Raw genomic sequence first — 15457 nt, 5'->3', positions numbered from 1 at the left:
TGTCTGTGAGCTCTTTAGATAATCTAAGTTTGGTTTTCTTCCGGTGGGAGGCAATCGAGATAAGATTTCCTCGAATTGTCGCCTTATGGGCTTCCCACAGGCTTGCTGGAGAGGCTACGGAGCCTGTGTTTATTCTGAAGTATTCCTTAAGGGATTTTTTGAGTTCCAGCACTGTCCCGGAGTGGTTCAGTAAGGAATCGTTTAATTTCCAGCAGTACGAAATAGTTTTCCCGAAGGGGATGGACAGGGTCATGGTGATGGGAGCATGATCTGACCATGTAATTGGGCCGATATCTGTATCAGTGGTGTAGTACGTTCTTGGAAGCAAGGAAGTAGTCAATACGGGAGTAAGACTGGTGGGGCGCCGAGTAAAAAGTGTAATCTCTCTGTCCCTGATGCTGTGTTCTCCAAATGTCTACCAGAGAAAAGTCTCTCATAATATCCTTAAATTTTTTCCCCAGTCTTTGTGACTGAGTGGAGTGTTGTCGCCCTGGTTGGCTCGATTTGTCTTCCTTTGGGTTGAGAGCCATATTTAAATCCCCTGCAATGAGTATTGAGGATAGGTATTGTGGGTCAATTTCTTCCAGAACCTTTTTAAGAAATTCTGTCTGGTTTTCGTTTGGGGCGTATAGGTTAATAAGGGCGATTGACGTGCCGGATAGTGAGCCATAGACTACAATGAATCTCCCCTCTGGATCTGCCTGAATTTTTGTTAAATTAAATGGGGTGCCCTGCCGAAACAGAATGGCCACCCCTCTACGCTTGCTGCTCAAAGATGAGAAATAACTCACCGGGAATGCATGCTGGAATATTTTAGGCGGCTCTTGTGACGTGAAGTGCGTCTCCTGGAGGAAAACAACGTCCCCTCCTGTTTTCTTTATCTCCTGAAGGGCCAGGCGACGTTTCCTATTATTGTGGAGTCCCTTCACGTTGAGGGAGATAACTTTTGTTTTGGATGTTTTTGAGCTCTGAGCCTTGGACATGGACCGGGAGGGTTTGAAAAAAATATAATAATCGTGGAAGTATGTTCATTTTGAAAGATATCATCCTTCCGATCCATGATATCTGATAGCCTTCCCATTTGCTCAAATCCTTCTTGATTTTGTCAAAGAGAGCTGGGTAGTTATATCAATATAGTGACTGGTAGTCCCTTGATACATTCACTCCCAGGTATTTGATGTATGAAGGGCTCCATTTATATGCAAAATTTATTTTAATTAGTTTCACTTCTGGCTCTGCGAGACTGAGATTTAGGGCCTCTGATTTATCACTGTTAATTTTGTATCCCGATATACTCCCAAAGTCCTCAAGATCCTTTTGGAGGTTAGGAAGGGAAGTTTGGGGCTTAGTTAGCGTCAGGATAATATCATCAGCGAATAGTGAAATTTTATAATTTGTTTTGCCGATCTCTATACCCTGGATATTTATGTTGTTTTGAATTTTAGCTGCCAGAGGTTCTATGGTGAGAGCAAAGAGGAGGGGGGACAAGGGGCATCCCTGTCTTGTACCATTCCTTATTTGGAATCTCTCTGAGTTCCCTCCTGGCAATCTGACAATTGCTGATGGGTTCTGGTACAGAGCTTTGACTCCCTCTAGATATGTGTCTTTGAAGCCGAATTTCTCCAACGTTTTGGTTAGGAAAAGCCAATCAATTCTATCAAATGCCTTCTCTGCATCTAAACTTAGTAACATTGCCTTGGATTTTGTGAGATGGACATGCTCAATAATGTCAAAGATCTTTCGGGTATTGTCTGAGGCCTGACGCCCTGAGAAAAACCTTACTTCACATCATTTTGGGGGGGGGGGAGGGGGTTTAAGGATATGCTTTTAAAACCAGGTAATTATCAGGGCAACATTTTACATAACATTTAACTTTATAAATGTGAGCAACTAGCCATCATACGTTGTGAAGCCTTATCTAGAGACACAGACACAATTAACTTTTACTTTTGCCTTACATAGAACACATTGCGGTTCTCTCTTGTTTGCCAATCAGGGAGCCTCAGCATTTTTCATAAAAATTCTGCAGGGCAGGGGGAAGGGAATGGGGGGGAGGGGGAGGGAGGGATGGGGAGGTGGGGGCGGGGGGGGAGGAGAGAGGGGGGGGAGAGGGAGGGAGGGGGGACCAAGGGTGATAGCTACGGAAGAGGAGGCAGGCATATGTACACATCATCTTGCTTTCACTTTAACCGTAACCAAGTGCAACTCCCTCTTGCCTCCCTCTCAGGGAGTATCTAGAGACCAAAACACAGCTAACTTTTATTTTTACCTTACACGTTACACAGTGCAATTTCCTCTTATTTCCCAATCGGGGAGGCTCATCATTTCCCCTAGGCCTACTGCAGGGTAGGGGCACAGGGAGGGAGGGAGGGAGGAGGGAGGGGAGGGAGGGGGGGAGGGGGGGAGGGAGGGGGGGAGGGGGGGAGGTGAGGGGGGGAGGGGGGGAGGGAGGGAGGGGGGGAGGGAGGGGGGCCTCGCTCTCATTTCAAAGCATTTTGACAGGAGCATCAGGGTTGTCTTTAATAAGAGGGAGAGGGGCCCTATTCCTCTCCTCAGCTGTAGGGGAACTCTTAACCTTCTCCATTTGGGGAAACCTTTCCCATAAGAGTTCACCATTACCACTTCCGCATTGAACATTTTCAGTCGGGCAGTTCAGTAGCTAGGGCTCACTTTCATGGTGTCATTTGCCTGTTTGCAACTTCCCTTTAGCACCTTAATACTTCCCGCCCGCTCCGTGAGGGGGGGGGGGGGGAGAGGGATAGACAGGGGCTGGAGTTGGACTGGGGGGGGGGGAATATGGGGCAGAGGGGGGGGGCTGTACCAGGTGTAATATACAGTGATTCGTTCCCTTATCCTGCTGTTGGGGAGCTACTGCTAGCGTGCCTTTGCGAGGGGTAGGGGGGGGCGGAGTATGCACTCGGGTGGGGGAGGGATTGGGGCCTGCTTGGACGCTCCAAGGGCCTCGATGTTCGTAGGGAAATCTCCCTCCCCCTCCCCCCAAACGTCCCCACGAACCCTCCGCCGCCTCGGGCCATCACTGCCTGGATAGTGGACTAGTCGCTCTGCACCTCGGGGTCTCCAGTCTCTGTATTGTCTACTCCCGGTGGGTTGCTGCTTCAGATCGGGGCTGTGATGAGCAGCACCTTCCACTTTCCGACCGGGTGACCCGTTTAGGGGTTTCCCCGGTCAGTCGGCAGATTTGAGGATGCGTTACTAGGGTCGTCGGGGGGCTGGGGGTCGGTTCCAGTGGGCCTCGGGAACTCTCCAACAAAAGTCCCTCTGCTGGATCGTCTCCTCAGAGCTTCTTTGGGGCGTCCAGGGCCCTCCCGGTTGCCGTCGCTTCGGTCGATCACGGCGATCAGCGGGACGTCAGGTAATCTCGCGATGTCCCATCCTCTCATGCGGGGGAGCCAGGCGCGGGAACCTGGCGAGTCGGTCAGAAGGCAGACGTCTCGTGGGGCGTTGGGGTCGCAAAGGAGCTGCAGTGCTTTTTCCAGGTCTGGGTCTCGAGGCACAGTGGTTTTAGGATCTCAGGACATTCCGGGCCAATCAGGTAAGTTGAGAGTTTATTTACTTTTCACTTTATTTATTTATTTCTTGGGAAATTTTGCTGGAGGGCCGCGATTCTTTCTGAGGCTCTTGCAGGTCCGCCTCTGTCTTCTTTCTGACCCCTGGCTGGGGGGACCTCCAGCCACGATGGTGGGGGGGTCAGACCCAGGGCCTGGGCGAACGGCAGCATGTCCTTGGGGTGTCGCATTGTGAAAAACCTTCCTCCTTTGTTAACAATTAACTTAAAGGGGAACCCCCACCGGTATTTCACATCTTTTTCCCGCAATAGTGAGGTAAGAGGCTTCAGCTCTTGACGCTGGATTACTGTTTGCCGTGAGAGGTCACTATACAGTTGTATGCTTTCCTCTTGGAAGGTGACGGATTCCATTTCTCGGCTGGCAGCAAGGATCCTTTCTTTTGTGGAGTAGCTGTGCAGTCTTACAATGATGTCCCTTCTTCTCTTGGGGTCATCTGATTTAGGGCCCAGGGCTCGGTGGGCCCTGTCAATCTCCAGGTCTTTCTCTGGGATGTCTCCACAGATCAGTGCAAATAGTTCCAATATGTATGCTTTAACATGAGAGGGGGCAATTGTCTCAGGGACATTCCTGACGCGTATATTCTGGCGCCTGTCCCTGTTTTCTTGCTCCTCTTGATTTTCCTTTAAGGCTGCTATTTCTTCCCCTAGGCGTGTTATTTCCTCTTCTGCAGCCGATTGTTTTGTCCAGGCATCCTCCACCTTTGCCTCAATGTCCGTTGTTCTCTTTGTCAGGGTAGAGATTTCCTCCCTAATGTCCCGCATTGCCTCCTTTAGACCAGCTTGTAGGGACTGGTGTAGCTTGATATGCATTTCGGCAAACAGCTCCTCCATATATTCCCTGGTTACTGGCATCCCTGATGCTGGGGCCTCTTCAGTCTGTTTGCGAGCGCTCGCTGCAGCAAATGGGCCTCGTGGCCCGCCGCCATCTTGTTTTTCTGCCGGCTCCCCCATTCTCCCCTGCGATGGCGAAAAGTATCTTGAAACCCCTTGATTTGTGGGTTTCTTTCCTTTCCCAGACATTCTTGGTACTTTCCCCCTTGTTTTGGTCCAGAAAAATGGGGTGAAATTCGGGTGGTGTGTGTTGCTTTAATGCGGGTTATACAGTGGGTCCACCGAGCTCAGTGCCTACCCGACCATTCCTGGTGACGTCACCAGAAGCCTCCCGTCCTAGACCTGTTTATGTATAGTTACACTTCCTAAGAAACATGCTTGCTAAAAAGAGCAGTACAGTAAAGGGTTAATATACCCTTTTTCTTGCCCTTCCTGGTCTACCCTCAAACTTACATCATTGTATTTTATATTTGTGCCAGGGTCTCCAGTGGTTTTATTGGAGAGGATAAAGTGTAAGACGGGAAAGAATGACCAGATGACTGGGGATTTACCGGCCACAACACCAGAAAAAACTATTCGGCTTCAGATCAGTAAGTGACCGAAAAATTGTTTGTATGGGTTAATGCCACTTTACCTCGTGTCCACATGAGATTGTAATCCAGTCCTGGTTTTTCAGGTCTGCGTTTTACATAAAAATGCAGGACTGCTGTGAATAAAAATGCACTGGGATAAGGGTTCAAAACCGGGCATGGTTTGAAGTCTCGGTGAGATGCAGCAGAGTTGGTAATACTGCTTACAAACGGGAACTGTGCATAGACACAGGGCTAAACCAGGGGGGCTCAACTCCAGTTCTAGTGAACCCCTGAGCCAAATCTTCACCAATCGGTTACAGGAAAACGGATCAATCGGCGACTAATCACTTTCATTTATTTATTTATAGCCTAGCCTTCTGGCAGCTACTTCTTTTGCCTGGGCCTTTCCTCTGTCAGTCCTGTTAGTGCAGGCAGTGGAAAGGTTAATTCCTTCCTTAGGCCTGTGTGTGTATTACAGCCTTGAATGATGCATCAGCATACACCAATCTCACTTAGGGGCAGTTATGATGACAAATATATGGTTACATATATATATATATATATATATATATATATATATATATATATATATATATATATATATATATATATATATATATATATATATATATATATCTCTAACCCCCGGTTCTGCAGAAACCTGTGCTCTATTCACTTACCTGACTTTGAGTCCACGTTACACTCCTCCCTCTCCTCTCTAAGCTCTGCTACAGACCCTGACAACCTGGTCAGGATCTACAACTCTGCCTTGTCCTCCTCTCTTGATCTACATGCCCCGCTTTCTCTCTGCCGCACTCGCCCTTTTAACCCTAGACCCTGGTTAAATTCCCACACGCGCATGCTGCGTTCCTCCACTCGTTCCTCTGAAGGCCTCTGGAGGAAATCTCATACTCTCGCAGACTTCCTTCACTACAAATTTATGCTATCCTGTTTCAACTCTGCCCTCTCGCAAGCTAAACAAGCCTACTTTTCTTCACTAATCAACATGCACAAGTCTAACCCACGCCGACTGTTCTCTGTCTTTGATACTCTACTCAAACCACCCTCAGCTGCCTCTCCTTCCTCCATCTCCGCTCAGGACTTTGCTGACTATTTTAAGGAAAAGGTGGAATCCATACGTCAGAACATCCCCTCTATTTCTTCCTCCCATCCTACACCTCTTCCTAACTCTCCTCCTGCCTTCCTTGACTTCCCTTTTCCACTGTCTCAGAGGAGGATGTGTCGCTGTTGATCGCCTCTTCTCCCTCTACCACTTGCCCTCATGACCCCATTATCTCCCATCTCCTAAAACCTCTTGCTCCTACTATAATCCCTACGCTCACGCACATTTTTAACTCCTTCCTCTGCTCTGGAACCTTTCCATCCTCCTTCAAACATGCAACAGTCATACCATTACTCAAAAACAGCAAGCTTGACCCTACCTGTCTTTCTAACTATCGGCCTGTCTCCCTCCTGCCTTTTGCCTCTAAACTCCTTGAACGTCTTGTATTCGCTCGCTTGCTCCATTTTCTCAACACCTATTCTCTCCTAGACCCTCTACAATCTGGCTTCCGCACTGCTCACTCCACGGAAACAGCCCTCACTAAAATAACTGACAACCTCCATGCTGCCAAAGACAGAGGTCATTACACTCTGCTCATATTACTCGATCTCTCTGCAGCATTTGACACCGTGGACCACCCTCTTCTCCTTCACAATCTCCATACTCTTGGCATTCGGAACCAAGCTCTATCCTGGATCTCATCCTACCTCTCCCATCGTACTTTCAGTGTCTCTTCTGCTAACACCTCCTCCTCCTCTATTGATCTCTCTGTGGGGGTACCCCAGGGCTCTGTCCTGGGACCTCTTCTCTTTTCTCTGTATACACTCTCTCTAGGTGACCTAATAACATCTTTTGGGTTTAATTATCACCTCTATGCTGACGACACACAAATATATTTCTCAACACCCGACCTTACACCTGCTGTACAAACCAAAGTTTCTGAATGTCTCTCTGCTATATCATCCTGGATGGCCCTCCGCCGCCCTAATCTCAACATGGCTAAAACAGAGCTCCTCATACTTCCTCCCAAACCTGGCCCTACTACCTCCTTCCACATTACTGTTGGAACTACGATCATTCACCCAGTAGCCCAAGCACGCTGCCTTGGGGTCACACTCGAGTCCTCTCTCACATTCGCCCCTCACATTCAAAACATTTCTAAAACCTGTCGCTTTTTCCTCCGCAATATAACAAAGATACGCCCTTTCCTCTGTTTTTCGACTGCTAAAACTCTGACTCAGGCCCTCATTCTCTCCCGTCTTGATTACTGTAACCTCCTGCTGTCCGGCCTTCCTGCCTCTCACCTGTCTCCCCTACAATCTATCCTTAACGCTGCTGCCAGAATCACTCTACTCTTTCCTAGATCTGTCTCAGCATCTCCACTCATGAAATCCCTCTCCTGGCTTCCAATCAAATCCCGCATCTCACACTCCATTCTTCTCCTCACTTTTAAAGCTTTATACTCTTCTGCCCCTCCTTACATCTCAGCCCTAATTTCTCGTTATGCACCATCCAGACTCTTGCGTTCTTCTCAAGGATGTCTTCTTTCTACCCCCTTTGTATCTAAAGCCCTCTCCCGCCTTAAACCTTTTTCATTGACTGCCCCTCACCTCTGGAATGCCCTTCCCCTCAGCATCCTACTAGCACCCTCTTTATCCACCTTTAAGACCCACCTTAAGACACACTTGCTTAAAGAAGCATATGAATAGCACTGTGGCTATTCTGAACACATGACACATAAAGCTTGGCCCCCTGCAGACGCACTTACCAGAACTCCCTCCTACTGTCTCTGTACGTTCTCCCTACCTACCAATTAGACTGTAAGCTCCTCGGAGCAGGGACTCCTCTTCCTTAATGTCTAAAGCACTTATTCCCATGATCTGTTATTTATATTATCTGTTATTTATTGGATTACCACATGTATTACTGCTGTGAAGCGCTATGTACATTAATGGCGCTATATAAATAAAGACATACAATACAATACAATATATATATTGTCACAAACGGCTGACTCCGGGGCTCCGCCGCCTGTCCGGGACTGTTAGAACACAGTCTTGTAGGGTAGGTTAAATGACGAGGTGACACGTGCTGTTCCTTTAAACAGGCTATGCCTGGTTTATTCAGTCCCAGGCACTGAGACTGCCACACTGCATACAACAGAAACACATCAAAACAAAAAGCTGCTCACCTGAGCAATAACTTAACGTAGGTATTCCCTAACTCAGGGTTGAAGTGGCTTTTCCACTTCCAACAACAAAATAAGTAACTTCGCCGTTTTAGACAAAAAGAACAGAATGTTTTAACCTGTTTGGGGAGAGGCTTTCCCCCTCTCTGCTTCCAGCAGCCTTCCTGTCTCCAGGCTCTTGGGGGAGAGGGGAGAGGAAACAGGAAATCGGTCTTAAGTACCTGATTTCTAACAAGCAGGACAGGTGACAGAAATCAGGCAGCAGACAAACTCTGGTCTGGATCGCTCATCCCTCAGTTCCAGCACTTGCCAAACTGTGGGATGGAGTGCATGTATTATGAGGCTGCACTGTTCAGCCTAAACAGGACAGAAACTGTTCAGTATCCTGGAAGCCCTATATATGGAATTTATTACCATCCCCTGGTTTCTGTCACAATATATATATATATATATACGGCTCGGCACCCCAAACCCACCTTAGCAAACTTGATACCCTCTACAATTCAATATGCCATTTTGTTCTCTAATGCAACTACAACACACATCACTGCGAAATGCTCAAAGAACTAGATTGGTCATCACTTGAGTCTAGGCGCAAAGTTAATCTTTCCTGTCTCGCCTTCAAATACTTTCTGGGCAAGGAACCTGTCTATCTGAACAAGCTCCTCACCACATGCAGCACTTATCATCCGAGATCTGACTCCAAAAGACTGTTCATGGTCCCCAGGTTCAGCAAAGTATCCGAACGCTCCTCCTTCTCTTACCGTGCATCCCAAAACTGGGACAATCTACCGGAGTCTCTCACAGCCACCTCCAGTCGTAAGTTCTTTCAAAACTAAACCTGTCTCACATTTTAATCTAGACTGTAACTGTTACAGACGCATATATATATATAACAGTTACAGGCTAGATTAAAATGTGAGACAGGTTTAGTTTTGAAAGAACTTAGACTGGAGGTGGCTGTGAGAGACTCCGGTAGATTGTTCCAGTTTTGGGGTGCACGGTAAGAGAAGGAGGAGTGGTCGGATACTTTGCTGAACCTTGCGACCATGAATAGTCTTTTGGAGTCAGATCTCGGATGATAAGTGCTGCATGTAGTAGGGGTAAGGAGCTTGTTCAGATAGACGGGTTGCTTGCCCAGAAAGTATCTGTGGCGAGACAAGAAAGATGAACATTGCGCCTAGACTCTAGTGATGACCAATCTAGTTATTTTGAGCATTTCGCAGTGATGTAGTTGCATTGGAGAACAAAACGACATATTGAATTGTAGAGGGTATCAAGTTTGCTAAGGTGGGTTTGGGGTGCCGAGCCGTATACTATGTCCCCATAGTCGATAATTGGCATTAGCATCTGCTGTGCGATACGCTTTCTGGATGTCATGGTATCAATGTGCAACCGAAATGTTAAATGGGAATCAAATCATATGCCCAAGTATTTCAAACTAGTAACAGGAGTTAGGGTGGTGTTAGTGTTGGTTCTGATCTGGAGCTCAGTCATTGGAAGCTTTAAAAATTTAGCCCTGGTCCCAAATACCATTGTTACAGTCTTGTGTTCAAAAACAGTTTGTTTTGGGAAATCCAATTTTCAAGTCTCAAAAGTCAGATTGAAGTATGTGTTCAAGGTCGGAGAGGCTGTGGCTGTGTGCATATAAAATAGTGTAATCTGCATACATGTGTATTGACGCTCCCTTGCAAGCTGTAGGAAGATCATTGATGAACACTGAGAAGAGTAGAGGCCCCAGAACAGAGCCATATGGGACACCACAGGTGATATCCAAGGGGTTGGAGTTTTAGCCTGAGATACACGTTGTGATCTACCTGATAGGTAGGTATAGAACCAGTTTAAAGCATGCATCCCTATTCCAGAGCACTGGAGTTTGTTAAGCAAGATAACATGATCAACAGTATCAATGTAATAATATTATATAGGTATTATTTTCTCTATTTCCCCAGCTTCTTCCAAGATTTCAGTTGTAATTCCATATTCCCCGGGGGCCTTACCATTCTTTATGAAATGTTTGCTGCCTTTGCCACCACCATCCTTTGCATGGTACTGTACACTATTGATCTCTTCTTCTCGCTCTTCCTCTGCTGGATTATTCCCTGTATTGTGTTCCCGTACAATTTTATGTAGGAGTCTCCAACTTTCTTTGATAATTGCACAATCTCTTTTGTTGATCAAACGTCTTGTTTGCGTGCACTGATTTGCTCCTTCCCTATCCCTCCTGTGTTTGTCTTCTTCAAGCTTTTGTTATCTTCGATAGTCTTCGTCACCATATCGCAGTCTAACGAATCCTGAGCTTGTGTATCCTGATCAGTGTGTCTGGTTGATTTCAAGTGCTGGTTGTATGAAATGTGCAGTTAGAACCAGAATATTTAAGCCGTAAAGTGATTGGCTGGCGAAGCCAAGAGACCAACCAGAAAAGGAAAGGCTCAAACTAAAATAAACATAGGCCGGAAACTAGTGCAACTGTAAAATAATAAGAAAAAAGTACACTAAAGGAGGAGGTGGAGCATAAAAGATAAACCATGGGGGGGATACGAGCAGAGCACCCCGCTTAAGGCCCACTGTGAGGTTAATGCAGGTACCTGCCCAGTGGCCACAGTGTAGGTAAACTCTGCTCGGATACGGGAGCGATCGAGCACCCGGCATATGACCTGGCAGGTAAGGGATACCTCCACAGCCAAACGCTGCTTCCTGAACTTGTATGTAGTCAGCTTGGCTAATGCTAGGAGCAGGTTGGTGAGGAGGTCCCTGGCCCTAGTGTTCCGGGATACTGGGCGTCCAAAAATACAAAGGTGCTGGGAGAAACGCAACCAGATCTGCAGGAGGAGGCCCCTAATGAAGGACAAGAGGGGCTGCAGTGTGGCGCAACTAAAATGTGTCTGGGGTGTCCGTGAAGGGGGCAAGGTACTCTCCCGTGCTGAGGGCACTATGGAGGAGTCTCCAACTCAGATCACCGGTGGGTCGGGGAATGCACTCTGAATAGAGTTTCCTCCACCAGTGCCTCTCACCCTCGTTTCTTGGTAATACCCGCCTCCAGATGGTATTGGGGTGGATGACAAAGGTGAGGTGGTGTACTGTGGAGCATGAGAGTGCAGCCACCTCGGCATGCCGCGAAATCATGCCGAGGGTTTTCTCCCGAGTCTGCTTAGGCTGGGGACAGGAGGAGCCTGAGGGACTTGGCAGAGTTTTGGGCCCATGCATACAGCAAGAGGCGGGGGGTCGGACGGTGGACGTGGTGCTCCGGTCTGCAATAACCCCTCTAGGAAGGTGCGCGAGTCAGGGGACATGGTATCCTTGATCTCCTGGAGAAAACAGCGTGGAACTCTTGGGGTGGTGTAGCCCAGGGGTGAGCAAACTTTTTATGCCGAGCCCCCCTTTTAATCCATAACATTTCTCGGGCCCCCCCTGCCTTATGTAATCAAAATCACATGACGTCAGTGCACGTGAGCTGGTTCAGCCATTGAGGGCGAACCAGCTTTGTAACGCCCCCGCCACGCGTCTACAAAAAAAGTATTTATAGCTGAAACTACATAACTTAAAAATAAATATTATAATATTTGTCTAATAGCGTTCCCATTTCTGCTGTATTATTAATCTCTCTCTTCCCGCCACATTAGAACCTCTCAGGACCTCTCTCCCCTCTTCCAGTCTCTCCCTCTCCCTGTATTTCTCACTCCCCCTCCAGTCCCTTTCTATTCCTCCCCTCAGTGTCTCCCCCTCCATCCCCCCAACTCTCTTTCCCTCCAGCCAGTGTGTCTCTTTCTCCCTCCACCCATTGTCTCTCACTCTCTCCCCTCTTCCAGTCTCACACTCCTCTTCCAATCTCTCCAACTCCCTGTATTTCTCACTCCCCCTCCAGTCCCTCTCTATCCCTCCCCTCAGTGTCTCCCCCACTCTCTTTCCCTCCCCGTGTGTCTCTCTCTCTTTCTCCCTCCCCCTAGTGTCTCCCTCCCTCCATTGTCTCTCACTCTCATTCCAGCCATTGCCTCTCCCTCCAGCCATTGCTTCTCCCTCCCTCCAGTGTCTCTCTTGCACTCTCAAACCAGCTATTGTTTCTCCCTCCACCCGGTGTCTCTCTCACACTCTCCCTCCAGCCATTGTGTGTCTCTCTCCCTCCTGCCAGTGTCTCTCTCATCCCCATCCCCATGTAGCTCTTTCACCCCCCCTCCCCATGTCACACTCACTCTCACCCCCCTCCCCATCTCACACTCTCACCCCCCTCATGCCACTCACACCCTCCCCATGCCACAGTCTCACACTCACTCCCCCATGTCCCAGTCTCACTCTCCCACCCCCCCATGTCCCAGTCTCACTCCCCCCCATGTCCCAGTCTCACTCCCCCCATGTCCCAGTCTCACTCCCCCCCCATGTGCCAGTCTCACTCACCCCCCATGTGCCAGTCTCACTCACCCCCCATGTGCCAGTCTCACTCACCCCTTCTCCCCATGTCACACACGCTGATACAGGAAGCAAGGAAATGCTGCTGTGTACTGTAGCACAGCGGAGCACAGCGCCACCTAATGGCCAAAAGAAAAATTGCAGCTGCAGACGGCTTTTTTTCCTCTGCTACTGGCAATATCGCCGCTGCTTCCTGCGCCCCCCCTAAACAATCTTGCGTCCCCCCAGGGGGGCGGGACCCCCAGTTTGCGCACCGCTGGTGTAGCCCATGAGGTGCATAATCACCTCGGGCTCCACCCATTCTGACCATTCGTTGTCCAGCAGGTCCCCGACTCGGGTCGTCTGGGCCTGGCAATAGTGGCAAATGATGCTGGGGGACTCCAATATCCGTGCAGCCCCTGCTAGATTATATAGCAGGAGTTCGGTCAGGAGGTCCTCCCGAACAGCCATTCCTTGCCTAGACACGGAAACCATGCTCCAGACCATGGGGGTTTCCTGGTAGTATGCCAGCAACACTGAGAGGTCTCTCCCAAACCCCTCAGACTTGATGAGAAATAATTGCCGGTCAGACACCATATTGCGCAACTGGTGATGTGAGCTGGATGCCAGCTGGCACCACAGCAGAGAAGAGTCTGCGTACAGGTATCGCAGCAGGTATTGGAGGCGGAAAGTGTGCACCTGGGAGCGCACACACACTACTACTCCCTGTCCGCCCTCTCCCAGAGGGCGGCACGTAACACCTGCAGGGACTCAATGCTTTCCCATCCAGAGAGAGTCCACCAACTTCCTCTGGATTTTGGTGATGAATTCAGGGGTCGGACTCAGGACGATCAGCCAGTGCCACAGCTGAGAGGTCATCATCTGGTTGATAACCAGAGCTTCACCTGAGGGAAAGCATTTTTGCGAGACCCTTCCACAACCCCAGACAAGTGAGGACACGTTCCTCTAACTCAGTCCAATTCTCTGGGACCGGGCGCTCCACAGTGGACAGGTAGACTCCAAGATTCTTGATTGCATCTGCCTCCGATGAGATATTACAAAATGTGGGCGTTAAAGAGTCTACCTGTATGGAACCCTCTAAAAGGCCTGAGCATTTGGACCAGTTGATCCGATCTGAGGGGGCCGCAGTATAGACCTCCTGGCACTCTTGTGCCCATTCCAGATCAACTAGGTCCTGGGCCACGAGTACGTCGTCAGCTGACATTGCATGCCAAAATCAGTTGCAGGATTTCGTGAGTACCTCCCGGGTATGTGAAAGTGCTCCTACTGAGGTCATTTTTGAGAATTTCGTTTAAAGGACAAGTTTATTCGTTAGCCCGATCCCAGTAAGCGTGTTAACCCTGTAAATTGTGTTACACACAATGTATGTCTTTTCCTGAAATAAATTACAATTTATTTTACCTCCTTGCTTTGCTCAATCAATGATCCTGGTTTAAAAGGTGTTAATAAACCTGGTCTCCCGTGAGAATCACATATCCCTGTCACCAGCGCAACATTGTCCTGTGGAGCGGCCCGTGCACCAGCCTCTTTCATAGAAACGTACATTGTCCATCTTTCCGTCTTTTCCTCATCTTCCAGTTGAGGAGGGTTCCAATCTTCCCTCCAGTCTTTTCTGTGTTCCTCTTCTGGCTGGATCCATAGACTTCGTTCTCCTTGGTGAGATGTCTTTTCTCAAGAACCTTTTCTCTCCAACTGTGACGGTTCAGGGGGTTCCTTCCCCTTCTTTCTCTCCCTCTGTCCCTTCCCTGGCCAATCTCCCTGTGCTTACCCACTTCTGTCCCGCTCCGTCTACCTCTCTTACTGCCCGATTGCCTCAGCGCATGCACCGCAAGCCTCGCGCACCCGCGCGGTCCCCGAGCCCCTGCGGCAACGCTCCCCTCTCCCAGACACTCTCAATGCCCGCTGCCAGTCCATCACCTCCGGTAGCAATCCCATCCGGTCCTTTGCTTCCCTCCGCTGGGGGCCCGCGGTTCAGCGCTCCGCGCGTCTTGTGACGCAGCCTGTGCGCGCGCACTCTGCTTACAGAGGGCGCGCGCACACGCTCCTCTTCTAAGGCCTGTCACTCTCCTGACTCCTCCTCTCATTCCCTGCAAGCTATCTCTCTGTCTGATCCCTCTGTCTCCTCCTCTTCTCTCCCTGACCTATCCTTGTTGTATCCCACTTCTCTCTCTGCTCATCCCCTCTCTCCCATTGGTGTTTCTTCCTTTATTATCCCTATCTGTCCTCTCTATCATCGCTCTGCATAGTTCCTGTTTCCCTGTGTGTGCTGACCTATGCTGTGCTTCCTCTGTGTTCCTGCTTGTCCTGGCTCCTGTGTTACTTTGGATTTCCCTGGCTTTGACCCCTGCTTGTCCTGGACTACCCTGCTCTCTGTAACCCTTGAACCTTGCTATGAACTCTACTTTGCTGATCTCTGGAATCCTTGGACCTGGCTTTGAACTTCGACTACTCTGCTCTCTGTACCCCTGGACATTGGCACACGGACACGACCATTCTTACGTTTAACCCTACAAGACGTTGCAAGTATCATAACCACTTTTACAACAGGCCCAGCAACGCTATACCACACTCCGGGCTTGCTCCCACTGCTGTGGGTGTGTGGTGTAATACCGTTCCCACCTCAGTATTGGGGTCCTGCCAGGTCTGCGGGCATACAGGCGTGACACCAACCAGTTACTTTGGGGTTTTCCTCTGGGGCAATTACTGGGCTTTCTGGGCCTTCAGAACAGTACTTCTCCACCTTTTTTGTCTTTCACTCTTTTTAGTTTACTGTTGAAGCTCAGCTTTTGACATGTCCCTTCTTGCCAAAGTTC

The 15457-nt window shown here is 49.0% G+C and overlaps 1 protein-coding gene across 4 annotated transcripts in view; it reads left to right on the top strand.

The window, feature by feature from the left end:
- The window catches only part of LOC142488358 (uncharacterized), an 85075-nt gene that overhangs the window by 47950 nt on the left and 21668 nt on the right, over positions 1-15457 (top strand). For 2 of the 4 annotated variants that reach the window (XM_075588782.1, XM_075588781.1), the window contains exon 3: positions 4897-5007. The exons of 1 other annotated variant lie outside the window; for it this stretch is intronic. In XM_075588782.1, coding sequence (XP_075444897.1) covers positions 4897-5007 — 111 coding nt within the window. Of the gene's footprint in view, positions 1-3414; positions 3554-4896; positions 5008-15457 lie in introns of all 4 variants that reach the window. One more of the 4 variants, XM_075588784.1, reaches the window with a different exon arrangement.

This window comes from Ascaphus truei, chromosome 2 (assembly GCF_040206685.1).
Source record: "Ascaphus truei isolate aAscTru1 chromosome 2, aAscTru1.hap1, whole genome shotgun sequence".
Taxonomy (NCBI): Eukaryota; Metazoa; Chordata; class Amphibia; order Anura; family Ascaphidae; genus Ascaphus; species Ascaphus truei.
This window is presented reverse-complemented; position numbering and strand designations above follow the sequence as displayed.